Here is a 26,227-nt window from a genome sequence, read left to right as displayed (position 1 = left end):
AGTAGCAATAAAAAGGGCGGAAATGATGTTCACGTTGATCTCTATTACAGTTTTCTGTACAGGTTCCGGAACTCTCAGAAGCGTGGTGACACAAAACTTTTCATGTGTGTGTATATATAGGGTGAAGCGAAATTCGCGCACTCGGGCTTCGCAGCACGACTCCTCGCATGCCACTGATAAAAAATGTCTGTCTCAAAATTTCGTCCGTCGAGTACATCCGGCAGAGAAAGGACGTTAAAGAGTGGCAATCTGGCAACACTGTAATCACATGTATGGTAACCACCTCTGTCTGCACCTAGAAGTTGTGCTGTACAGTTGGTGCAGTGGGTGGAGTTTTGGGTTGGCATGCAGGAGGTCAATGGTTCGATCCTGTGTTAAGGCATACGTTTTCTTTTTTATTTGGTAAATGTAGTCCAGATGGTACGGTATCTGGCAATCGTCAACAGCGATTGCAGCGCGTCCCCTAGAAAACATCTGCACTTACATACTACAATAGTAGAAATGGAAGATTGGTCCGCTTCGAATGAAGCCCTTTCCATATCGTGGGCGTGAATTTATTCGCACCATTTCATCTATTAGACGCGAAACCTGTTTTCTTTGTATCCTCCTCCAATGGTCCCATAGATTAGTACCAACTATTATTCTTGCCTCATTCATGTCCTTTACATTTCGTTAGGGCCTTACGTTACCAGTAGGATCAGCAACGTGCTTTGCGGATAATATCGAAACTCGGTTATTGTGTGTGTTATCACCATGGTCCCATTAATCACGCCTTTCGACATTGAGTCTGGTAACCGCATGCTGTTTAGTACGTATCTCAATGCACTGTAATTATTATTATTGTTACTGCGGACACAGCTTTGCTGTGAAAGGTCCAGAGCTGTATGATCCTACGGGTTGCGCAATGTAGAGCATCTGTCATTCTGAGGACGACGTGAAGGTTATCCGGTCATTAATATGGACATTATTATTGTCACTGGTTGCTAATGTGCAACATCTGAGCGCTCATGTTACTTGTAATATAAATGGCAAGTAGATGTTGTGTTATTGTACTGTGCTATCATCTTTAGCATCTCGAAATTGGGATTATTTTTGTGATTATTCTGTCCTGTGACAGGTCATTTATTTCAACTGTCTATTTATTATTTGTCTAACCACTCATTTGTTATGTTCAACGTTACAAAAAATGGTTCAAATGGCTCTGAGCACTATGGGACTCAACTGCTGAGGTCATTAGTCCCCTAGAACTTAGAACTAGTTAAACCTAACTAACCTAAGGACATCACAAACATCCATGCCCGAGGCAGGATTCGAACCTGCGACCGTAGCGGCCTTGCGGTTCCAGACTGCAGCGCCTTTAACCGCACGGCCACTTCGGCCGGCTCAACGTTACAAAATGTTGTAAATTTAGGATACATGTGACCTAAAAAATGGTGTATATTACAGTATGAAATGTCAGAATGACATTAGCAAATAAAAAAATGCGCCCCTCCCCAAGATTGAACCTTCGACCTCCTGCAGTCTAACCCAAAACTCTATCCTCTGCACCGCCTACACGGCACAATTTATATGTGCTGACACAGGTAGTTACCATACATGTGATTATAGTGTTTCCAGATTGCCACTATTTAACGTTCGTTTTCTGCCGGATGTACTCGCCGGACGAAATTTCGTGACAGACATTTTTTTATCGCTGGTATGTAAGGAGTCGCGCTGTGAAGCCGTAGTGCGCGAATTTCGCTTCACCTTGTATACATTTCTCACATACTTGTAGAGCTATTTGATCTGCATCTCTAACGAATTTCTCCCTGCTGTTTCAGCTGAAGTCTGAGGAAACTTGTAATAAGAAGTGCTGTCTCTTGCAACTCTGTGACTCTTCTCTGTTTTACACCATGCCACTGTAGAGAGGACGTTAAATATATCTGTGGTACTGAGCCGCGTGGCATGAACTTTGGCCCCGAAACAAGATGGATAAATGTTGGCTCGTTGCAGTTTTGATTTTCACTGAGTGGTTGATACACTGAAAAACGCAAATAAGAGATCAGTTGCGTATCATACTTTTAAAGTGTTACAAGTCTACTTACAGGAAAGAAATACCAACAGGTTGTCTTCGGTCGTTTATAAATTATTGGTACGACCACCTCGAACGCTAGTAGGGGAATATTACTCCCACAGTACTTTTTATAGAAATAATGAGTCACGCATATACCAAATTTAGTGGAAGTAGCTCCAGACGTTCCTGAGTGAGGATTTTATGTCGCCTCTTTTCAATCCAAACCGTCAGCCATACGAGTGCTTTATCACAATATTTGATACATCTGGAGATAGTAAGTGCTAGTTTTGGTAGAAATTCCTTCAGCGGATACAAAGACACGCTGTTTGTCAAACTGTCTTGGCAATCCCTGCCCCGCGCCCTTACATTCAATTCTAAGGGTGAAACGTCACCGTGACTATCACCAACAAGTCGAAAACAGTCGATTTGATACTAATATTGGCCGTTTTCGAATATTTTGTGTCACAATTTTTGAGTCCCACCCGACCTTTAGAGGCGGTTGAGGTATATTAACACCACAGCATTTTTATGCAAATAATTATGCAATAAATGAGTCCAGCAAGAACAAAATTTGACTGAAATAGCTCCAGGCGTTCCTGAGTTAAGCTTACATGTCACCCCCTTTCATGGTCATCCCTACGGATGAACCTAGAAACCTACGCGAGCGTGTGCGCAAAAATTCACCAAGCTTCATCGACACTCGATGAATTGTATAGGAACACAAAGAACACGAAAAAACTAATGTTCATTTGTATTAACAAACTAGCTGAGTACTCTTTGGTAGTATTTATTTCAGTTCTATTAGTCCATCTACTGCTTCGCCCCTCTCTCTTATCATCTCCTCAGCACCCCTCTCCCCCCCTCCCTCTGTCCGTTTCCTTCTCCCCTTTCCTCTCTCCACCTCCACCCCCCTTATCTGTTAGTCTGCTATTACAACCTCGCGTCCATCTCCTCCTCTTTCCTTTCTCTGTCGACTTCACCTTTCCCCACTCTCCCTGACCATTTCTTTCTCTTCACTTTCTCTCTCCATCTCCTCCTTTCCCCCCCTCCAACCTTTTCCTCTCTCCATCTCCTCTGTCCTTTCTCTGTCCATGTCCCCCTCCTCACTCTCTTTGCCCATGTCATTCTTTTCCCTTTTTCTGTTCACTTCTTCCTCGCCCTCTCTCTGTCCATTTCCTCTTACCACCTATCTATATGCGTCCATCTCCTCCCCTCCCCCCCTCTCTGCGTGTCCTCCTCCCCATTCTCTCTCCACATTATCACCCCCATCCCAATAGGAGTTTAATGATCCCCACAGCATTTCTTTCCAGACAGTAAATATGTGTACTAAACGTTGTTGAAATCGATCCATGGGTTTAGGAGGAGTTCTTCACCTTCAGCCTTGTCCGTATACACACATGTTGCATGTATTCGACGTATTAGTACATATATTTTCCCTGCATTTCTAGCGAATACTGCCATGCAGTTCGGTTTCCACGTAGCTCAATGTCCATAGCTTCAAATATCGTGAAATAGGCGTCGTACAATGAGATAATTTCGTAGGTGCATTCAGCGGTATATGTGGATATTCTCTGCTAAATGTGTTTCGAACGGAATTAGTAGCAAAGAAGGTATAAATTTAAACGCATCTCAGCGTTTATGACACCATATCTCGTGAACTATATGTCGTACAACGCTATAATTTTTCAGGCACATTGAGTGGCATATGCAAATACTGTCAGAAAAATGTATTACGAATACAGTTAGTCGTCGGCTGATACTCGTATCAGAGTTTTCATTTCTCTCCTGAGATTTCCTATGTCACGGTACAGGCGTGGAAGTGTCGTTGATGGCTTAGCAATCCAATCCTAGCGTGGAACAGGCGGCCACAGACATTACAGCTGATGGAAGGTGGAGCACGTGGCTGAGCCTGGAGGAGTTTACGTCTCCGGCGTTTATCATTCTCCATTCTTCGACGTTCCAGCTCAAAGTTTTGAAGAGCATTTAAGGTAACTGAGCGCCAGCGACTTTGATCTTCTGCTATTGTGGACCAGTTACTCGGATCGATGTTCAAGTTTTTCAGATTTTTCTTGTACTGATCCTTATAACGTTTGAGAGGGGCACCTCGTGGCCTTTTACCTGTGCTCACTTTTCTGTACAGCATTTGGCGCGGAAGTCTGTCATTTTTCATCCGCTGGACATGTCCGACCCATCTGAGTTGATGCCCAATGATAAGAGCTTCCATGCTATACATTTTTGCTTTCTCAAGAACAGCCGTGTTCGATATGAAGTCATCCCATTTCAGGTTCATGTTATATCTTAGCTTCTGTTGGTTGAAGCGTTCTAGTTTCTTCAGATCACAGCAATATAACGTTCAGGTTTCGCAACCATATAGCGGGGTGGAAATGACTACAGCTTTGTACACCATCAGTTTGGTGTACAGTGTTAGGTCTTTATTCAGGAAGACACGCTTTGTAAGACGTCCAAATGCTACATCGGCAACACGTAATCTATTCTCCACATCTTTTCCAGATGAGCAGTTAGATGACAGTATGCTTCCTAGGTAGAGGAAATGGTCCACTTGTTCCAAGTAGTAATACAGTTAGTAGGAAAGAAGCAACATACTTAAAACTTTATGCCTGAAGCGACAGTTTTACTGCACGAACAGGGAAATTGTTGTGTGTTTTTCCTTTCATTAATATGGGGGGGGGGGGGGGGTGTTGATACCGAGAAAAAGTTTCTTAAAAGTTTTAAATTATGTATCAAGTTTGGTGCACGTCAATACGTGCTCTCATTCTGAACCACTGCATGAGTGAAGTATGGGTATTCGCGTGTCATGGGCTATACTACTTTTTCACCGTCACGACCACTTCTTTGAAAGGTAGGTGGTTCTTACCCCGACAGTGATTCTTTACAGACCGTAGGTTATATGTGTACCCAGTTTCGTTAAAACTGGTGTAGCAGTTTCGGAGAAAATGTGAAACATACATACATACATACATACATACATACATACATACATACATACTCGTATACATATTTTTATAATATGTGTGGATATCTTTTTTTTCCCTTGACCCAATTTTTATGAAATAAAGCCCATACCCTTAAGTTACCTATCAGACGCCATGGAAATTCGACCATTAGTTCTCGAAATTAGCGTGTTCAAACAGACACGACGCTTTTATAGTTTTATTATCTGTAAAAGTTGCCCATGGCCACGCATTGCTACGGCTCAGCTTGGTTAAATCGAAAAGAAAGAAAACAGAAAGTACATGTTTCTCACATGATGGGAATTGCGTGTACGTCCTAAACTATTCCCTCCCCCCTCCCCCACCGTCTCCTCCACGCCCTCTCTTTGTCCATCTCCTCCTCCTTCCACCCCTCTCTGTCCATCACCTCCTCCTATTTTCTCTGTCCTCCCTCCTCTCCCTCCATCTTCTCCTGGCCCCTCGCCCTCTCTGCCTTCCACTGTCCATGATCTCCTCCTCCCTTCCTATGTTCTCCTTCCTACCTCTCTCTGTTCCCTTCTGCCCCTTTCTCTGTCCATCTCCTACTATCCCCTTTCTATCTCCATTTCCTTCCACCTCTCTGTCCATATCCTCTTCTCACCCCTCTCTCTCACCTCCCCCCTCTCTCACCTCCCCCCCCCTCTCTCACCTCCCCCCCTCTCTCTGAGTCTTGTTTATATTAGCAATATGTAGTAGTTGTAGTCATAAGCCGATAAGCCATAAATACAACTTTCATGTTTGTTAAAATGTTGCACTCCTACATATTATATATAGATGTGTTTATATATTAGACATATTAAAAAAAAAGTATATCAGTAATGTAATACAACGTTGTGTCGTGAAGCAATCGGTGAAGAACTCTCAGATGATTAAGATTTTGAATAAACGAACATTAAAATTTTTTGTTTCTAAAGACAGATAAGAAATTAAAGAAAGTTATTGACGCCTTTAGCCGTGGGCACCCAACAACCCCCACCCACCCACCCACCCAACCATAAATTCACAGAAAACATAGGAAGAACACGTTGCTCTTCCACAGCTAGTCGTATCCAGAGTAACTTACCCTGAAGCGCCAAAGTAACTGATACAGCCATGCGTATTCAAATACAGAGATATGTAAACAGGCAGAAAACGGCGCTGCCGTGGGCAACGCCTGTATAAGACAAGTGTCTGGTGTTGTGGATTGGCAAGAGAGCCAACCCACTATGAGAGGAAGCCGAAAGGCACGCGTTTTAGCTCACGCAGGCTGGCGTGAGGTCTGGACAGGGCAAGGAAGTTCGACTTTAGCAAAAAAGGACGTAGCTGTTGGAATACTTAACTTTAATCCGTAAATGGTGAACATCGCTCTTGACGGTACATGTTTTACACCATCAATAGTAACTGGTAATGGCGCTTTGCTAGGTCGTAGCAAATGACGTAGCTGAAGGCTATGCTAACTATCGTCTCGGCAAATGAGAGCGTATTTTGTCAGTGAACCATCGCTAGCAAAGTCGGCTGTACAACTGGGGCGAGTGCTAGGAAGTCTCTCTAGACCTGCCGTGTGGCGGCGCTCGGTCTGCAATCACTGATAGTGGCGACACGCGGGTCCGACGTATACTAACGGACCGCGACCGATTTAAAGGCTACCACCTAGCAAGTGTGGTGTCTGCCGGTGACACCACATCTGGCACAGTTGTTACATCGGTTACTGCTGCTACAATGTCAACTTATAGAGATTTAAGTGAGTCTTAACGTGGTGTTATAGTCGGCGCACGAGCGATGGGACACAGCATCTCCGAGGTAGCGGTGAAGTGGGGATTTTCCCGTACTACCATTTCACGAGTGTACCGTGAACATCAGGAATCTGGTGAAGCATCAAATCTCCGACATATCTGCGGCCGGAAAAAGATCCTGCAAGAACGGTACCAACGACAACTGAAGAGCATCGTTCAACGTGACAGAAGTGCAACCTTTCCGCAAATTGCTGCGCTTTTCAATACTGGGCCATCAACAAGTCTGCGTGCGAACCATTCAACGAAACATCATCCATATGGGCTTTCGGAGCAGAAGGCCCACTCGTGTGCACTTGATGACTGCACGACACAAAGCTTTACCCCTCGCCTGGTGCCGTCAACGCTGACACTGGACTGTTGATGACTGGAAACATGTTGCCTGGTCGGACGAGTGTCGTTTCAAATTGTACCGAGCTGATGGTCACGTACGAGACAACCTCATGAGTCCCTAGACCCTCCATGTCAGCAGGGGACTGTTCAAGCTAATGGAGGCTCTGTAATGGTGTGGGGCGTGTGCAGTTGGAGTGATATGGGATCCCTGATACGTCTAGATACGACTCTGACCGATGACACGTACGTAAGCATTCTGTCCGATCACCTGCATCCATTCATGTCCATTGTGCATTCCGACGGACTAGAGCACGCCCAACAGGACATTGCGACACCACACACGTCCGTAACTGCTACAGAGTGGCTCCAGGAACACTCTTCTGAGTTTAAACACTTCCGCTGGCCGCTAAATTCGGCAGACATGACATTATTGAGCACATCTGGGACGCCTTACAATGTGCTGTTCAGAAGAGATCTCCACCCTCTCATACTCTTACAGATTAATGCACAGTCCTGCAGGATTCATGATGTCAATTCCGTCCAGTACTACTTCAGACATTTGTCGAGTCCATTCCACGACCTGTTGCGGCGCTTCTGGGTGCTCGCGGGGGCCCTACACGATATTAGGCAGGTGTACCAGTTTCTTTGGCTGTTCAGTGTTAAGGACTAAATAAGAGATGAAAGGCTAAAGTGTGCAGCGAGAGAAAGTAATGAAAGAACGTGCTCGCCTCATTTAGAGAGGCTGTCCACTTGTAGGCGCTGTTCTTCATAACCTCCGATGGTGGTGTCGATCGAGATGGGCTGAGTAGCTGATTTTTCAACAACGAGACGCTGGCTGCTTTACAGCTTCCCCGTTCGAATTTGTCCGTTGCGCGACTGCCGCACCACCTTGCTGAGGATACCGACACAAGTAGGGGCTGACCTAAACGAACCAACCCTGACTCTGGCCTCTCACAAGCCAAAGGCAAGCATTCTCCACAGATTGGAGACGTGATCACGTAGTGCCGAAAGGAACAGACGCGCCTCGTTTGCTGTACCCCTGGCACTGGGAATCTGGCGTCCCTACGTTTAACACCCAGAAGTGGTGCCCTGTTCTCTCTCGTTCTGAATTTCATAGCAGCTACCCTGTATACTTTTGCAACATAGCTGCAGATTTAAATAAACGTGTCATCGTTGTCGCACTTTATGGGACGAAAGTAAAAGTGGGAGGTAGTTTAGTGAGGCGACTAGCTGTTCTGACAGTTTACAATAATCATTACGTTTATCTGATTTAAGTTTTGCGCCGTAAGTTGGAACATCCTTGCTTGTGTGGGGGACTGGCGCGTCTGTGCCGTGTGGTGGCTGGTCCGGCACGAGCTACATCTGGTGGCAGTGGCGGGAGGAGAGACGGACGTGCACGGAGACAGTTGGTGCGAGACGTCACAAACAGATGGGCGACCAGCAGCAGCGATTGGTACGACATGATGTACCATAAGGAGCTGGCTGACGGACAGTACGCCCCGTATGTTGGAAGCATGTTACACAGGGTGTTAGGAAATTCCCGTTAATAACTTCCAAGGCTTGTAGAGGGGAGTAAGTACATAATGTTTTGAACAGGAACTCAATGTTCGAAAACGAATCGTTCTCGTTCTACAAGGGTTTCAGTTCAGATGTGTAACGCGTCCATGTCTGCTGAGTGGAAGAGAAAAATCCTAGAGTTGCTTGTCCTGGTATGCAATACGGTAGATAGGATGAAGCTGATTACTTCTTGTGGGGTCATAAGCAAAGTTTAACTTACGAGACTCCTGCAGAGACATAGGAAGATCATCTGGCACAAGTTCTGGCGGCTTCACTAGAAACTGAAGGGACACCAGTTGGAATGGAGAGTGTGTACTACCACTCTGTATATTCCGCACGTATTACTTGACCAAACAGATAAACTAAGATCTGCATTATAATTACAAGATGATGGTGGTTGTCATTTACAGGATAGAAATCAGGGATAAGAAATGATATACAAAAGTGGGACATTTACTTGTCATTACACATTCATACAGTTAACCTATGTTACGATTACTATGTATGGTGGTCATGCAGATGCATGTCGAATGATTTTACAACGTAGCTGAGAGTAATGAGTCAAAATGTTAAAACTGTCAACTTGGCCGCATGAGATCCTGAATTGACGCGGGTAGGTAAACATGCGGGTAATGTAAATCACTAAGGAGATCTGACCGGGTATCGCAGATTACTCGTTAGTGACAAATGTGAAGAGTGGCTACGGAGTCTTTCGTGACGAAGCTCTTACATAAAAAGTCCTCGCTTTACTTTCCGTGTCAAATTCGGATAAAATCCCAAAATTGCGATTACACTCACACGACGGCATCTGATTGGCTGGATTAAGTGTTGATGACAATAGTGAGATGGCGCGTACTGAGGCGGCGCCCTCTAGTCCATAGATTATGTTTGTCCTCTCTGTCCATCGTTGTTTGCAGTGCCAAAAGTCTTCCGCTGTGGTCTTTCTTCGTCAAGTGCACTCTTCCATGGGACATTCACCGCACTGTCATCATATCCGTCGACGATGAACCTGACGATAGCTCCAAAAAACCTACTAGTGGCCGAGATTATCGGTGGAGTAGAACAAGCAGTGCTCAAGAAGTGGGAGATATAAGGCTTGCTACTAGACGGATTTTAGCGACAGCCAAGTCCCTTAAGGTCAGTATTAGTACAGTGGAGAAAAAAGAACTGAAATCGTTGGAGAAGGACGAAGGCTGACAAGAGGAACGCTACGGTTATCCTCAATGCTACAGACTATCACAAAAAAATGAGTCTGTTACTGGATGATTGCACATACCGGATTCTAAAAATGGTTCAAATGGCTCTGAGCACTATGGAACTTAACATATGAGGTCATCAGTCCCCTAGAACTTAGAACTACTTAAACCTAACTAACCTAAGGACGGCACACACATTCATGCCTGAGGCAGGATTCGAACCTGTGACCGTAGCAGTCGCGCAGTCACGCAGTCGCGCAGTTCCGGACTGAAGCGCCTAGAACCGCTCGGCCACAACGGCCGGCACGGATTCTCAAATGGGATCCCTCATCGGCATTTAGCAGGAAGACACAGAACCTATTTAAGAATGCTGGCATCTCTGACGAACTTGTGAAGAATTTAATGCCAAGAGCACCACACCACACAGACTATATCGTCTGCCTAAGGCCCACAAAGATGGTGTGCCATTCAGAACAATTGTTATTGCTATCAGATCTCCTACATACAGTATGGCAATGTAATGAACTAAATTATTGGCACCTACAGTCGGTGACTGTAGACATCACTAAGAACTCAAAAAAATTAGTTGATATCATAATGCAGATGAGGATAGGCCCGAGTGAGGTCATAGCGTCGATGTGGTGTATCTGTATATGAAGGTACAATGGAAGGCTGACCGCTCACTTCTCCCCTGAACTCCGGGATTCTTTTGGCACACTTTTCCGACCACTTTTTTTTTTTTTTTTTTTTTGGTACGGGTGAAATTATACGAAATGACTGATCGAAGAGCCATTGGGTCGCCGCTGTCATCAGTCATAGCTATTTTTTTCATGGAGGGTTCTGAAGAAGGAACACTGAACAGTGCTCTCTTCCGTCGACCTTCCTCCTTCAGATACGTTAACGATACTTGAACTCGCTGCATCGCAGTGACCCCTCCAGCAGTTCATTGACCATTTTAATTAGATACATCCTAACATAAATTTACAGCGGAGGTAGAGAAGAAAGGGAAATTAACTTTTATAGATCTGCTGGTCAAACAGAAATCAGATGGACGAGTCGGTCATTCTGTGTAGGATGCACAGGGGTGTATCTCGTAATGGGCATAAGTTTCACCATCCTGCTCAGAATAGAGCTATGCTGAACACCTTGGTTTACAGAATCAGAACTACAAAAGAACCACCGAAATTAACCATATGACTCAGAAGGAACATGTGTCACGTCTGTAATACGAGTATTACGTCGAGGAAACCAGATGAACAGACACATATCGCGTCTCCAATTTTGTGGTGCAAAAACTATTAGGAAAGAGTCCTAAACAGGCAGACCAGTCTTCCGGCCTCCCAGGAAAGTTAAAAGTAGCACTGAGGGCTGTTAAAGATAATCTAGGCCTGAGAGTACTGGAATTTATAGCATTTCTCTCGAGTGTGGCAAATGTTATGTGGGCGAGTCTATTGGAACTTTTGCAGATTGCTGCGTTGAGCAAAAAAACAGCGGTGGTCGAAAACAACCTGTTACATAAATACAAGATTTTGTTCTACAGAAAGACCCCATAGGAAGACACCTCGCAGTTTTCCGCCCGGGTTCGAGTCCCGGTCCGGCATAAATTTTCAAACTTCACCGTTGATTTATTTTAATACCAGTAAGTGGCTGAAGTCCTGATTTTTCGCAGTATAGTCTCTTTATGGCCGCTGTACTACCAAAGGTGTCTGTACTGTCGGAGATATCCGACGGAACAGACGCGACATATCAATATGGATAACTGTTCAACACAGCTATACCTACAGCGCCGAAATTGTCCAGTCGGGCCAGCTATAACAAATTTAATACATAAGGGAAACAGCTGAGATGTAGAACTTAAAAATGTCCTATGATATACATATTATGTATCAAAATATATATTGCCTATTGTCCGTCTCAATGTTGCATACAGTGTGAGCGGTGGGGTGCTATTCTGTCGTTCTGCCAAACGGATTAATCAGAGATGTACCCTTTACCCTGTGGCTCCTGCAAGATGCAATTCCCCCCCCCCCCCCCCCCCCACACTAGTACAGAAGTCAGACAGACGCTCCTAACGTTCTAAAGAGAAATGCCTGAAAAACTTTCAGCAATAAATATCTTCTGGAGTCGTCCGCTGTTAGGAAATGACACAAAAATTCACAAAATTTCTTATGTTACTAGCAGGATACTTCGGTACTGGAGTAGTGTGAGAAAAACATGAAACTAACGAAAATTATTATTTATTTTGCAAAAATTCTGAGAAATCACAATGGCACTTTTAGTTATGAACTGAACACGTTATTTCCTGGTTCTTTTCAGAATGTGAAGTTACCTCTCAAGGATAGGATTCGCTAATGAAATTTCTATACAAAGTTTTAGATTGTTATTGACTTGGCAAAATGGCTGAGAGCCGTGCCTACTCAACTTGAATAATTATCCGTTCGAATGTTGCTAGGTACGGTCGAGGTTGTCTCATGTGAAATGCGGTGAAGTGTACTGCTGTGGAGGAAATATGGGGCTCGCAAGAACTGTAGCGCACAATACCGTAAGCTGCGATGACTGCTCGCTGCTGACAAATAAGATAACTCTTGTTGTATCTGGATTGACCTTCGCCAATCAAACTCTCCCTACGCCTTGATGAAGTCAGGGACTCCTATTCGCCCCTAGTCTAACTATTGGCGTGGTACACTGGTCAGATAACCAGTCCACCACGATGCGACTCAAAATTCCCTCGCAGGCGTTCAACTATAAATCTGTCTGTTCACACCGCACAATAAGTGTGGCTGCCAACACAGAGAAAAATGCTTAATCGCAAGGACTCAATATAGAGTCGCACTTCGATTCGCTCTCGACAGAGGTGCTCTCCCAGTGAAGTACTGAGGAGAGATTTGTTTTTCGCTCTTTGAGTATACGTACGAGCGCGCACGCTCTCATTACGTGTTCTCGCTCCAAGAGTGACAACGGAATGGCCCCTCTTCACGCCAGACGTGAAGCGGTATATCTTTCGGTCTTTTCTATTACTCCTTCACCTCAAGGCGTCTGAAATATCGTCTGCCAATCAGCATCGCTCTTCTAAAACGGGAGAATGACGTTTCGTTTAAGGCGACCAATCCGGAAATCTGTAGCATCGGCGTTTGGCGTTTGCTGTCTCCCTGTGATAATCTCTGAAACTGAGTGCTATGTGTAAAGAATGGCCGCTCCCACACAATGTAGCGGAATTTGCTTTTAAGCCGAACACGGGGTCGTTCCTCCTTTCCCTCGGGCAAATGCTGTCCGCTCCACGGGCGGTCACTGGCCGACGTAGATAGGTTGGGACGGGCCTCCTGGCGTGCGGTTGCTCTACCGAACTAAAAGCCCCTGCGACCGTCGTGTCTCGAATGCGTGTGTCTGTACGCTAGCCTCGAGTATTTCAACCACGGTGCACACTTGCGATTTATTGGTTATTTGCATATCGTTTACACGAATTCATACAACATTGACTTTATCTTATCGAGTTTGGGTTCGAATGATGCGTCTCGATGTGCGGAATACGATTGTGAGGGCGGAATATGTAAGTAATGAAGGTCAGGAGACCACGACGTCTTACAACAGTATCGTGTAAAATGTTGCGAAAATTTGTCAAAGTTCCAGAATGAGATTTTCACTCTGCAGCGGAGTGTGCGCTGATATGAAACTTCCTGGTAGATTAAAAGTGTGTGCCCGACCGAGGCTCGAACTCGGGACCTTTGCCTTTCGCGGGCAAGTGCTCTACCATCTGAGCTACCCAAGCACGACTCACGCCCGGTACTCACAGCTTTACTTCTGCCATTATCTTGTCTCCTACCTTCCAAACTTTACAGAAGCTCTCCTGCGAACCTTTGCAGGAGAGCTTCTGTAAAGTTTGGAAGGTAGGAGACGAGATACTGGCAGAAGTAAAACTGTGAGTACCGGGCGTGAGTCGTGCTTCGGTAGCTCAGATGGTAGAGCACTTGCCCGCGAAAGGCAAAGGTTCCGAGTTCGAGTCTCTGTCAGGCACACAGTTTTAATCTGCCAGGAAGTTTCTTGTCAAAGTTCTTTAGACATATATATATACGAATTTTCGATGGAGTATCACGTAAACATTTGAAGTTAATCAGTCAAGAACTTGGCGAGATTTTTGGAAGAACGTTTTGTCTTTATATATTACATATTGCTTTAAAAAATAGTTACACAAAAACACGTGCGTATTAGGATGCAATGTTGTGTCAAAATTTCCAAGTCAATTGACCGGTTACTTTTATAGTTTTGCAAGCACAAACACACACAGGCTGACTTTTTTAAATACATAATTAACTCTTTCTTATCGATAAGTTTTTATTTATGGGCCCAAAAGTAGTGTTCTTCATTGGGCAACGTTCACGTGTAGCGGGTAGCTGACCTTGTCGGGGTTCAGCGGTACGACGGTCGGCGGCGTGCTGACGGAGGAGGCTCGGCGCAGCGTGAGCGCGGGCAGCGGGTGCGGGTGCTGCAGCCCGTGGGGGGCGCGGGCCGCGGGGGGCGGCAGCGTGGCGGCGGGGGCGGGCCCCCTGGCCTCGGGCGGCGGCGAGTCCAGGTCCTCGCTGCGCGCGAAGAAGCGCGTGTCGCGCCGGCACGCGCCCAGCAGTGGCGTCAGCGGCGTGACCGGCGGCGCAGGCGGCGGCACCAGCGGGGACTCCGGCGGAGCGTGGGCGCTCACGCTGCTGCACACCACACAAGTTGATATATTCATACAGGTATCGACTGTATACTTTGACGGCCGATGGGTGACTGTGTAACGCTGCAGCGCAATTTCACCGCGCAGCTGGCAAGGATGGTAAGCGTGGGACACGGTCGATACCGAGGCAAAGTCTTTGCGAATTTCATTCCGTGTACTCAACTGGACAGTAACTGCTCCTCGCAGACAGCAGCGTGAGCAATATACGCAGATGTCAGGATTTGAGACAGGACATGTGGTCGATCTAGAAGAAGCCGGCTGGAGTAATCGCCAAATCGCTCGACATTTGAATAGAAGCTATACCACTATTCAGCAATGGTGAACGGTGACCGAACACAGATTCAGGAACGATGCGGGTAACATAGAAGACGAGGGAACCTGACCCAGAAATCGTCAGAGGCACTCAGAGCCCAGGATTCATCATTAAAAAAAATGGCTCTGAGCACTATGGGACTCAACTGCTGAGGTCATTAGTCCCCTAGAACTTAGAACTAGTTAAACCTAACTAACCTAAGGACATCACAAACATCCATGCCCGAGGCAGGATTCGAACCTGCGACCGCAGCGGTCTTGCGGTTCCAGACTGCAGCGCCTTTAACCGCGCGGCCACTTCAGCCGGCGATTCATCATTACCATCGCTCCAGTAACAATAATGACCATTAATAGGCGGCTCACAGAAAGGGAACTGATCTCACGGAGCTTCTTGCGACTCTGTACACCAACAAGACCGTTTGCAGAGGTGTCGTGCATATTCGGTCTCCAGTCACATTGATTGGAGTAGAACTGTCTTCAGTGATGAGTCTCACTTCTAACTGAGCCCCCGAAGACCAGCGGTGTCTAAAGACGCTCTGAGCACCAGTGTGATCTATCTTTTGCAGCCATTTTCTTTTTTTTTTTTTTTTTTTGGGTCATCAGTCTTCTGACTGGTTTGATGAGGCCCGCCACGAATTCCTCTCCTGTGCCGATCACTTCATCTCAGAGTAGCAACCTAAGTCCTCAATTATTTGCTGGATATATTTCAGTCTCTGTCTTCCTCTACAGTTTTTGCCCTCTACAGTTCCCTCTAGTGCCGTGGAAGTCATTGCCTCATGTCTTAACAGATGTCATATCAACCAGTCTCTTCTCCTTATCAGTCTTTTCCACATATTCCTTTCCTCTCCGATTCTGCGTAGAACCTCATCATTCCTTACCTTATCAGCGCACCTAACTTTAAACATTCGTCTGTAGCACCACATCTCAAATGCTTCGATTCTCGTCTGTTCCAGTTTACCCACAGTCCATGTTGCACTACCATACTATGCCGTGCTCCAGACGTACGTTTTCAGAAATTTCTTCCTCAAATTAAGACCTATGTTTGATACTAGTAGACTTCTCTGAGCCAGAAATGCCCTTCTTGCCATTGCTAGTCTGCTTTCGATGTCTTCCTTGATCCGTCCATCACTGATTATTTTACTGCCAAGGTAGCTGAATTCCTTAACTTCATCTACTTCGTGACCACCAATACTGATGTTAAATTTCTCGCTGCTCTCATTTCTGCCACTTCTCATTACTTTCGTCTTTCTTCGATTTACTCTCAATCCATATTCTGTACTCATTACATTGTTCATTCCGTTCAGTAGATCATGTAATTCTTCTTCACTTCCAGTCAGGATAGCAATGTCATCAGCGAATCATATCATTCTTATCCTTTCACTTTGAATCTTAACTCCACTCCTGTACCGTTCTTTTATTTCCATCATTGCGTCTTTAACAGTAGGGAGGAAATATTACATCCCTGTCTTACACCCTTCTTAATCCGAGCACTTCGTTGTCGGTCGTCCATTCCCTCTTGGCCATACGGCCCGACAACCAGGACTGGTGGCCTGGAGCGCCATTTATTTTTTTAGCAGCCCCCCTTTGGTGGTCATCCGCGACACCATTACAGCCCAGCCGCTGGTCGACGGTATTCTACGCCCCGTTTTGTTAACCTTCACGGCAAGCCATTCTGGGCTTACATTTCAGAAAAGTAAAGCGCACCTGTACACGGTGACGGTTTCTACTGCTCGTATTCGTGCTTGCCAAGCCCCACCTTGGCCAGAAAAGTCACCAGGTCTCTCCCCAGCTGAGAATGTTTGCAGCACTACGGGCAGAGCCCTCCAACACACTCGGAAAATTTGATGCGCCGATTGGACAGAATCTGGCACGATGTCGCTCAGGAGGACATCCGACAACTCTGTCAGTCAATGGCAAGCCTAATAATTGTTTGCATGAGGGCCAGAGGTGAACCGCGTTACCCGATTTGCTCAATTTGTGAGGATCTTTCTCTTGAATAAATCATCCAATTTTTCTGAAATTGTAACAGTTTGTTTCTGGTTTGTTTCCACCAGGAACTGCGTGCTCCACTCAGTATTAATGAGATCCGAGATTGGAGGAAAGGCAGCATCAATCATAAATTTATCTGTTTAATGAAGACTACCTTCACTTCTTGTGTAGCTATCTTCAGTGCAGTTATATCCAAGTCATGATGACTCATCGTAAATGAAATCGCACATGGTAACACTTTGCCATTGCAGATAACAATCAGTTAAAACCAACTTTTAACTTTTAAGATCTACAGATTTCCGTCCCAATCGACTAATTCTTTCGTGGTGCGTCCTGTGTTTTTTTCCTTAGAGTGTATTTAGGAAATATTCCATCAATTCTTGGATGAGCAGGCATATTATAAACTTGGATACACAGTATTAATGTTCTATAATAATATTTATTTAATAGTTCACAATGAACCTGCTTTGGGCGTCCTAGGACATGGTCAGATAACATGACATTAAACAAATAGTCACCACCACTTTAACGAGGGTTCACAGCTGTATTAAAATTGTTTTTCAAAGATACGTGACATTTTACGACTATATCGATACATAATACAGCATAATGTAATATCCAAAGAGGCTAAGAACAAATAAATCTTATATTAAAGTATATTCAAAGTTTACCAGATGGAAATCAATCAACCAAACGTCTTTTACAAGTGATTAATGACTCAAACTACTTTGTTATCTGGACAGACTGGTGAATGTGATGAACACCTCTGAGAGGAAACAGAGGGGAGAAAGAAGTCTATGGAATGTGAGTGTGGAACAACTGTAACAGGCACATTTTCTAATAGCGAGGAAAATATTAAGTAGCCAGTTACTTTAGTAAGGGTGAGTAATGGAACTGTGCTTGGTTATTAAGGACCGGCTTACAGTTTTTTGACTGATGTTTATTAATGACCAGAATTTCGAGCAACATTAGTTGTCTGCCTTCAGTTCCTCTATGGAGAACAACACATTTAACATCATACGAATGACGTTCAGTAAGAACATGTTCAGCAAAGGTGGAATCTTTCTTTTTTTATCTTCAACTGATTTCATGCTCAGGCAGTTTAGTTGTTGAACAGGATACTTTGCAAGTAGAGTTTGGATTTTTTCCCCTTACCACTTACACCTGATTATGAGGAACAAGTGGCACTCGGTGTGAACTTACCACCTCTTGACTATGTGAGAAAACATCTGCCAGAAAATATTTTTAGCACTCTTACCGAATATATATGGGAGAGAGCTGAATGTACTGTAGATGAAATGAAAAGGTTTATGTCTGCAACAATGATGATGTCATACTTGTGCTGCAGGATTAGGATTTATTGGGCCAAAAAGACTAGGGTGGATTGTATTGCCAAAAAAGATTGCCGTGACAGAAATTGTTAATGATGAAGAAGTGTCTCTTGAAGTAAAACAAAATAATAAATTTTGGAAAATACAACCTATTCTTGAAAGTGTACGGAATGGTTACAGACTGAACCCTAGGCCCTCTGACGTTTTTGTTGATGAATAGATGATTCCATTTTGGGGTCACAGTAAAAAATTTTGTCTTGGCTGCAACTGATGGCCTTCGTTTAGATTTCTCCTTTTACCATGGGAAAGGTACTTCTATAGTGACTGACACTCAGTATGAAAATTTGGATGTAGGTGGAAAGCTGTTATAAAACTGACAGCCAGTCTTCGTCCTGGAGTGACCATATACATGGGCCGTTATTTCACATCGGAGTCGCTTTGAGACAAACTGCACAGTGAAGCTGAGTGTCAAGCCACTGGAACATTACAGAACTCTAGAATTCCAGAAGATTCCAAACTATCATTGGACAAGGATATGAAGAAAATTGGTAGGGGATCCATTGGTCAGTCAGTGAGAAGTGAAGGACAAGTTTGTGTAGTGAAGTGGTTCGACAATCGCCCTGTTATCTTTATGTCCAGTAGAGAAGGAGTAAATCCAGTTGATAAAATGTCGCCGCTGGTGCAGGGAAGAAAAAAGTATACCCAAGTGGACTGTCCCGCAGTTGTAAGCACCTACAATTCATATATGGGAGGTGTTGACTTTCTCGACAGGTTGATCAGCTATTACAGAATAAGTTGCAGAACTAAGAAGTGGACTGTAAGGTGATTATGCACTTCACAGATTTCGCTATTTCTGCTTCATGGCTAGAACACAGACGTGATCAAGCTGTCTTGGGTACATTGAAGGATGACGTTCTAGACTGCCTCCAGTTCAGAGAAAAGTAAGAGGAATATCTACGGCATACGCGTGAATCTGAAGTCATATCCGATGATAATCCTGACTTCGAAAATCCAGCACCAAAGCGATGCCCTACGGACCGATAGTGTTCTACATGTACCAGAATTTCCTCAACCGGTTACCAAAAATCGCTGTTGTTTTCCAGGGTGTTCAGCTGATAAGGCACGAATAAGATGTTCCACCTACAAAGTTTTCCTCTGCCTGCAAGATACACGCAACTGCTTGGAGATTTATCACGAGCTGTGAAGACTAAATGAATTAAATTTGTCATCAGAAATAAATGATTATGATAGACCTACTGTATTTCAAATTTTTTTCTAATCTACTTTTCTTTTGTTCAGTAGATATATCTCGGTACAATATTGTAACAATAAAATGTATTTTTGTATTAATTTAAATAAATACTGCATCGATAAAACTAAAAATAATGTTCTTAATGGAAATATGATTTGTGGAACTTCATTACACCTTGAGACCTAACGTCCCCTGTGGTGGACATCCCTTTGCAGGATTAGGAGAAATGAATGATTATTTAAACATTTTTCTAGTGTTTCTAGTATTACTAATGAGCAAATTATGGAAGAAAATATAAAAAATTTAAATAAAAATTTTCTCAGGACTGAGGAGGTTATCAAGCACTTGCATCTCAGCGGTAAAGAGTCTACTGTTTTTAGAGCGTGCATGACGTTGAGAAGTCACAGTCTCAGTGGCAACATTTCTCTATGTAAGCAATATCTGATGGCTGCAGACCCACTTACAAAGAAAACAGTTTATTTACTTTGTTGATTGTTTTATGTAGACTGGCAAGATCAGAACCACCAGGCTCTCCCTCGCAGCTGACCAGGCGCACTGCATACAGGGTGGTTCACAAGTGTAAAACCACCCTTTTAAATTAAAAGCAGGTTGATGAACAGAAATATAAAGTCAAGTAGTGGAACGAGATGAGAAAGGGCGAAAACATGGGAAGCTATGTTACCAACATGGCAGCCATATTGGAAGCCAGCAGCTTGGACGAAATTCGTAATTTTCAAATAGAAACTGTGCCATGTGAGATATCAAACGGACAATACGTCATCTTTATGTTTTCTGTCGTTCCTTAATTTCTTCTCCATAACTGCTGTTACGCCACGAAGTAGAAAAGGGGAAGAAATTAAAATTTTTCTGAAATTAGCGCAGCCACAGGAGGCTGCAGGCAGAGGTGAGGATGTAGCCAAACAGTAGAAAGAAAGAATAAACACTGTAAGTCGGTCGGTCACATACATAAGCTCACGTTGCTAGATGAACATCAATCGCTGGGCACATGTCACACAGTCAGCAAAATGTCCAGAGAGAGAGAGAGAGAGAGAGAGAGAGAGAGAAAATCATTAGATGTTGTTATGTGAAGAAACAAGGTTTACCTCAGATGCAGTACCACCTTTCAGAGTCTTGACAGTGCAGTTAAAGACTGCAGCAAGTTGTTAAGCAAACACAGCAGAATGGTGTTCGCTGGCCACTAGTAAAAAAGTAGGCCACATTCGATCGTAACACGCAGAGCCACATGTCATTATCTAAACCCTTCTCCACAAACACCGCAGTTCATCAGCTCTGAATTCAGCTGATCTTTAGGATTGACGGCATTTGTACTGTAGCACTCGATTCAACGATTATTTCCATGCAGTGACATCCATGTATTAAATGTTCCAGCACAAGATGTTACAGCACCTCGAAAACTCGATGCTTGCCATTCCTGAGATGACAGCATCCAAGTAACCATAGCCTTCTGTTCATGGGACTTGGTCAGCAACTACTAGGCTGCTGTTGGGGAGACTGAGGATCTTCCAATACACCTCTCAGTGTTTAATGCACTAACATCATAGTCACTGCTGGGTGTCTCTGTTCCTGGTCATTGCTACAGACACTTCTAGGTGCCAAGGGCTTATCCGTGTCGTGGGAGAAGGATCAGCTGACTATATGCCTTCTGACAGTGCGCTACATCCTGTGAGTCTTTGCGTGGAAATAAATAGCTTTGTACACTCATATGAAGTTTATCATTTTGTATTTATCTAATTATTACTAGTGAAGTATAATGAATATTTTCTTACTCACATGTACACTGTTGGGAATTATATGATTACACTTACGTTTAAAGCCATGGTTTGAAAATAGACTTGATGGTTCTTAGCTAGTCACCACAAAGAAATTACTATTATTGCAGCTGTGACAGATATTAGAAAACAGTGTAATAGCCTAGTCGCTGGTTCCGTCTTTCATCAGTATGTTGGAACTTCATAAATGAAAAATAAGTTCGAAAGGAGACTGGAAAGACAGAGGTGTGTGTGTGTGTGTGTGTGTGTGTGTGTGTGTGTGTGTGTGTGTGTGAGAGAGAGAGAGAGAGAGAGAGAGAGAGAGAATAGGGAGGAAATTGGAAATTTTACTAGGCAATGTGTTCAGTGATTGTGGGTAAGTGAAAACCAGACGTATTAAGTAAGAAGTTGGATATAATTATCGATAGTAAGGTATGTTTACGTACGTTATTCCTTTTTATTATTTGACGTGACGGCTGTGTCATAACTTTCTAATTCTGTTAAGTTGAAAAAACAGTGTCACATACTCGTAAAGGGAGTAGCATCGGTCAAAATTCGAACACAAGTTGCTATAATAACATGTCCGGAAACCAATACAATTTAAGACATGAGCAAATGTGTTCTCTCATTTCAATGTATCTATCACGTAGACGCAGACACTACGGGCGGTGCTGCATTTGGTTAACTCCTGACACATCCTTCAGCCCTTCTTGCCTCTATTGGGATTCCTTCTCGTGCATTTGTCACATTCTGCTGTAACATTTGCACATTGTTGGTGGGTGGAGCATACACCAGCGCCTTTAAATTTACCCGTAGTCAGAAATTCAAATGATTACGATACACAGAACGCGGAATTCCTCGACCAATCCATCGCCTATGTAACATGGCGGTGATGTATTGTCGCACGATACGCAGAAAATGGGGAGTCGTCCGTCGTGTACAAATCACAGTCATTGTCTTTCTACGTGGATACCTTTCCCAAGAGCAATGGTAATTCTTCGCGCAGAAATCGGTGATACGCGGCACCTGGTAATCTGTCTCGTAAAGCGTACGGTCTATGAGTTTGTCGCCGACAGCTCCTGCACCATACGGCGATCCTAATGCCTCACGTCTATTATTGCTCGAAGCGTTGTAACTGCCCACACGTGTATATTTATTATGCCAACACTTGTGAATCTAATCTAATCTGTAAACAAAATGTAGACTGTGAACTTCAACGGCCTATATCTCAGCAGGTATTGGTTTCCGGATATATCATTATAGGAACTTTTCTTTCAGTTTGGACCAACATTACCTCCTGTCGGAATACATGACACTAATTTTCTAAAGAGTCTGTGTATTCTCTGCCAGGTTCCTGTTGGTAGGTTAGTCCCGTACGCCGACGGAGTAGTAAATAATATTACCAGCAAAAGGTGTACTTTTGTCGAATCCCAGTGATATTTCATCATTTCTATGAATTCCGGCATTCCTTAGTTGGTTCTGCATTATTATTATTATTATTATTATTATTATTATTATTATCATCATCGTCATCATCATCGCCTTCTTGAAGATGCTCTAAATCCACGTTACTAAATAAAATTCTGTGTGTTTCTATAGCACAAGCATTTCACTCCGTCTATTTGCGAAGCATCCTCAGAGGCCTGTAATACATGTTTGTAGTACGCATATAACGAACATTTTTCCAGATATATTACAGTTTTTTCGTTGCTCTCTCATTGTTAGGTAATAAACTACTTTTTGGAGTGCAAGTTTTGTAAGGGTAAATTATTATTTGGTCCTGCTTATGATTTTTTGGGATCTTATTATTGCATATGTGCTAATATGTAGTTGTACGTGTTTGTCCTACATGTAGCAGGATGTCTGATTGTTGGGGTCTGTGAGCACATTTCACCTAAACACTTCACTGTCGCTGCATATATATTTTTTAAACAAGTATTGACTGTGTATGTTTACTGTTTGTAGTATAGCCAACACTAGCTGTGTTTTTTTCGGTCGGCTTTTGTTTTCATTCTGATGTCTGTGTGCATTTGATATTTGTTTGTTATGTAGGGCGTCTATTGTTGCGCGTGGAGAGGGATGCTCCGGACACGGAGGGAAAATGAGTGGAAGGAACAGCATTTTTTAAAATTCATTTGTCATTGGCGGGGAGATCGAGTAGGCTTTCGTTTAATATGTTTATGTTCCATTTCCCGGTTTCTTTTTGTGGCTAACATCCATGAGATTTTCTTCCATTAATTTACTCATTTATTACTGTGCTCTTTTTATGTGAAAATTCACTTGCAAAGCTAGGAGTTTTCCGTTGTGACTATTCGCTCTAATAATTTTCAAAATGGTTCAAATGGCTCTGAGCACTATGCGACTTGACTTCTGAGGTCATGAGTCGCCCAGAACTTAGAACTAATTAAACCTAACTAACCTAAGGACATCACACACATCCATGCCCGAGGCAGGATTCGAACCTGCGACCGTAGCGGTCGCTCGGCTCCAGACTGTAGCGCCTATAACAGCACGGTCACTCCGGCCGGCAGTAATTTTCATATCCAGTTCCATGTTAGATGATTAATGCCCACGATTCAATGTGTGCTCAGGAGAAGAAGAATGGGTGTTTTCACACTTTCAGCTTATTATGTGTTCTTTGTATACAGGGCGGTCAGAAACAGTCTGCAAAGCTTGTTGAGGCATTGCAGAGTAGGTTGTACTGAGAAATTACTGTTAAGATAAAAATATTTGTGTTGCGCCGTTTCGAGTTAATTAGCGTTGGGCCGCGCGGTGTAGCCGCGGGGTCTGGAGCGCCTTGACACGGTTCGCACGGCTGCACCCGTCGGAGGTTCGAGTCCTCCCTTGGGCATGGATGTGTGTGTGTGTGTGTTTGTGTGTGTGTGCTTTGTCCTTAGCGTAAGTTAGTTTAAGTTATATTAAGTAGTGTGTAAGCCTGGGGCGATGGCCTCAGCAGTTTGGTCCCATAGTTATAACCACAAATTTCCAAAATAATTGGCAATGAAGTGGGCCATCAGGAGGCCGCGAGTGCAAATTGAAGCGGCCCGCCAGATGTAATTACTGTCAATCGTTCTCACGGCGTAGATGATAGTGCACGAGAACTGCTCAGCCTTTGGCTCGGGTTCGATCCTTACTGCGGTCCCATGTCCAATTTTTGCATCGCTCTCTTGCTCCGTTTTAGGAAAGCACACGAAGGAGCACGATTAGCGACACTGTCTCTGGCGGGCAGCTTGAATTTGCGCCCACGACAGCCTGACTGGCTAACTTCAGTGCTAGTTAACTCGGAAACGGCGCAACGTACCGAATGCGCACCTCAGTAATTATTTCTCAGGCCAACGTAGCCCGCAACACACTTACAAGCTTTTGAGACTGTTTCTGACCGCCCTGTGTAGCCTCGTCACTCGTCTGCGGCCGTGCTCACTGACGCGCCTCACCTGAAAATCTCGTCGAGCAGCTCCTGGCGGCGCTGCGCCGAGACGGCGGGCCGCTCGGGAGGCGGCGAGAAGGCCTTCGTCTCGGGCTCGGGGTCGGCTTCGTCGTCGCAGTCGCCGTCCGTCACCGTGATGAGCGTCGCCACCGTGTTGGCCGAGTCCGTCGACGTGTTGATCGTGTTGTTCGACGAGGTGGACGTCGTGCTCGAACCCATGATCACCACCTGCGGGGCAGGGAGGCACCTCAGTCACTCTGAAAATCCGCAGCGTGGTCCGCAAGAGTGGAGCCACGCTTTTAAAACAAAACAGTTGGATAAACAGTAATTTAAAGTTAAGTAGTATGAGATGGAAGACGGGAAAACGCGTGAGGCTGTGTCACCAACGTGACGGTCTTTTTCAATTCGCCATATTGGCTCAATCTAAATTTCAAATAGAAAGGAGATGATGCGGCATATCAAACAGTCAAGAATTCCACGAGAAAAACTTTGCCGATTTAGAGGTTACACACCGAATCTTCGTTTTCTCTATGTATATTGACAATGTGAAGGTGCCAAGTCGCGCGGAGTGGCCGCGCGATTTGGGGCGCCATGTCACGGATTGCGCGGCCCCTCCCGCCGGAGGTTCGAGTCCTCCCTCGGGGATGTGTGTGTGTGTGTGTGTGTGTGTGTGTGTGTGTGTGTGTGTGGTTGTGTGTGTGTTTGTGTGTCGTTCTTAGCGTAAGTTAGTTTCAGTAGTGTGTAAGTCTACGGACCGATGACCTCAGCAGTTTGGTCCCTTAGGAATTCACACACATTTGAACATTTTGGAGGTGGCAACTGGCTAGTCTGAACCAGTTACGGATTTGGGAAATTCCTTTTTGACTGTATTCGAAAAACATAAAACAATAAAAATAAAAGAAAAATTAGTTTACAGCAGGTTGAATTAACGAAAACATGAATCTGGAAGCAGTTACTTCCATAAAATGGCTACGAGTTTGTATACAGAGCGATTTGAAAGGGACATTTAATCACGAGTAGGACAGATGCCAGACTGAAATTCACTGGAAGAATAATCAAGAAATGTGGTCCATCAGCAAACTGGGTGGCTTACAAAACACTCGTTTGACCAATACTTGAATACTGGTCGCCAGTCTGGGATCCGCACCAGACAGAAATGATGGAGGCAATCCATAACATTCAAAGAAGAGCAGTACGTTACGTCACAGGTTCATTTAGTAAGCGAGAAAGTGTCATGGAGATGCTCAGCCAACTCCAGGGGCAGACGCTGCGAGAAAGGTGTTCTGCATCACGTTATCGTGTGCTGTTAAAGTTTCCAGAGCGAACAATACAGGGAAAGTCAACCAATAGATTGCCTCCCCCTGCGTAGATCTCGCGAAAAGACCAGGGAGATAAAATTACGGATGAGCTCTGCACGTTGGTTCCTGAGGTTTCCCGAAGCACCGCTCACAGAATTTTAACGGAAACATTGAACTACCGGAAGGTGTGCGCAAGGTGGGTGCCACGCATGATGACCGAGGACCACATGCGGTAACGAGTTG

At 44.4% G+C, this 26,227-nt stretch overlaps 1 protein-coding gene across 1 annotated transcript in view; it reads right to left on the bottom strand.

Annotated features, from left to right (window-relative positions):
* LOC126417013 (uncharacterized) overlaps positions 1-26,227 on the bottom strand; it is a 311,463-nt gene that overhangs the window by 169,433 nt on the left and 115,803 nt on the right. Inside the window, exons 2-3 of the mRNA XM_050084902.1 lie at positions 24,694-24,914; positions 14,292-14,592 (exon numbers count right to left, since the gene is read on the bottom strand). Of these exons, the coding sequence (XP_049940859.1) occupies positions 14,292-14,592; positions 24,694-24,905 (513 nt within the window). The 5' untranslated portion in view covers positions 24,906-24,914. The remainder of the gene's footprint in view (positions 1-14,291; positions 14,593-24,693; positions 24,915-26,227) is intronic.

Source organism: Schistocerca serialis, chromosome 8 (genome assembly GCF_023864345.2).
Source record: "Schistocerca serialis cubense isolate TAMUIC-IGC-003099 chromosome 8, iqSchSeri2.2, whole genome shotgun sequence".
Lineage (NCBI taxonomy): Eukaryota > Metazoa > Arthropoda > Insecta > Orthoptera > Acrididae > Schistocerca > Schistocerca serialis.
This window is presented reverse-complemented; position numbering and strand designations above follow the sequence as displayed.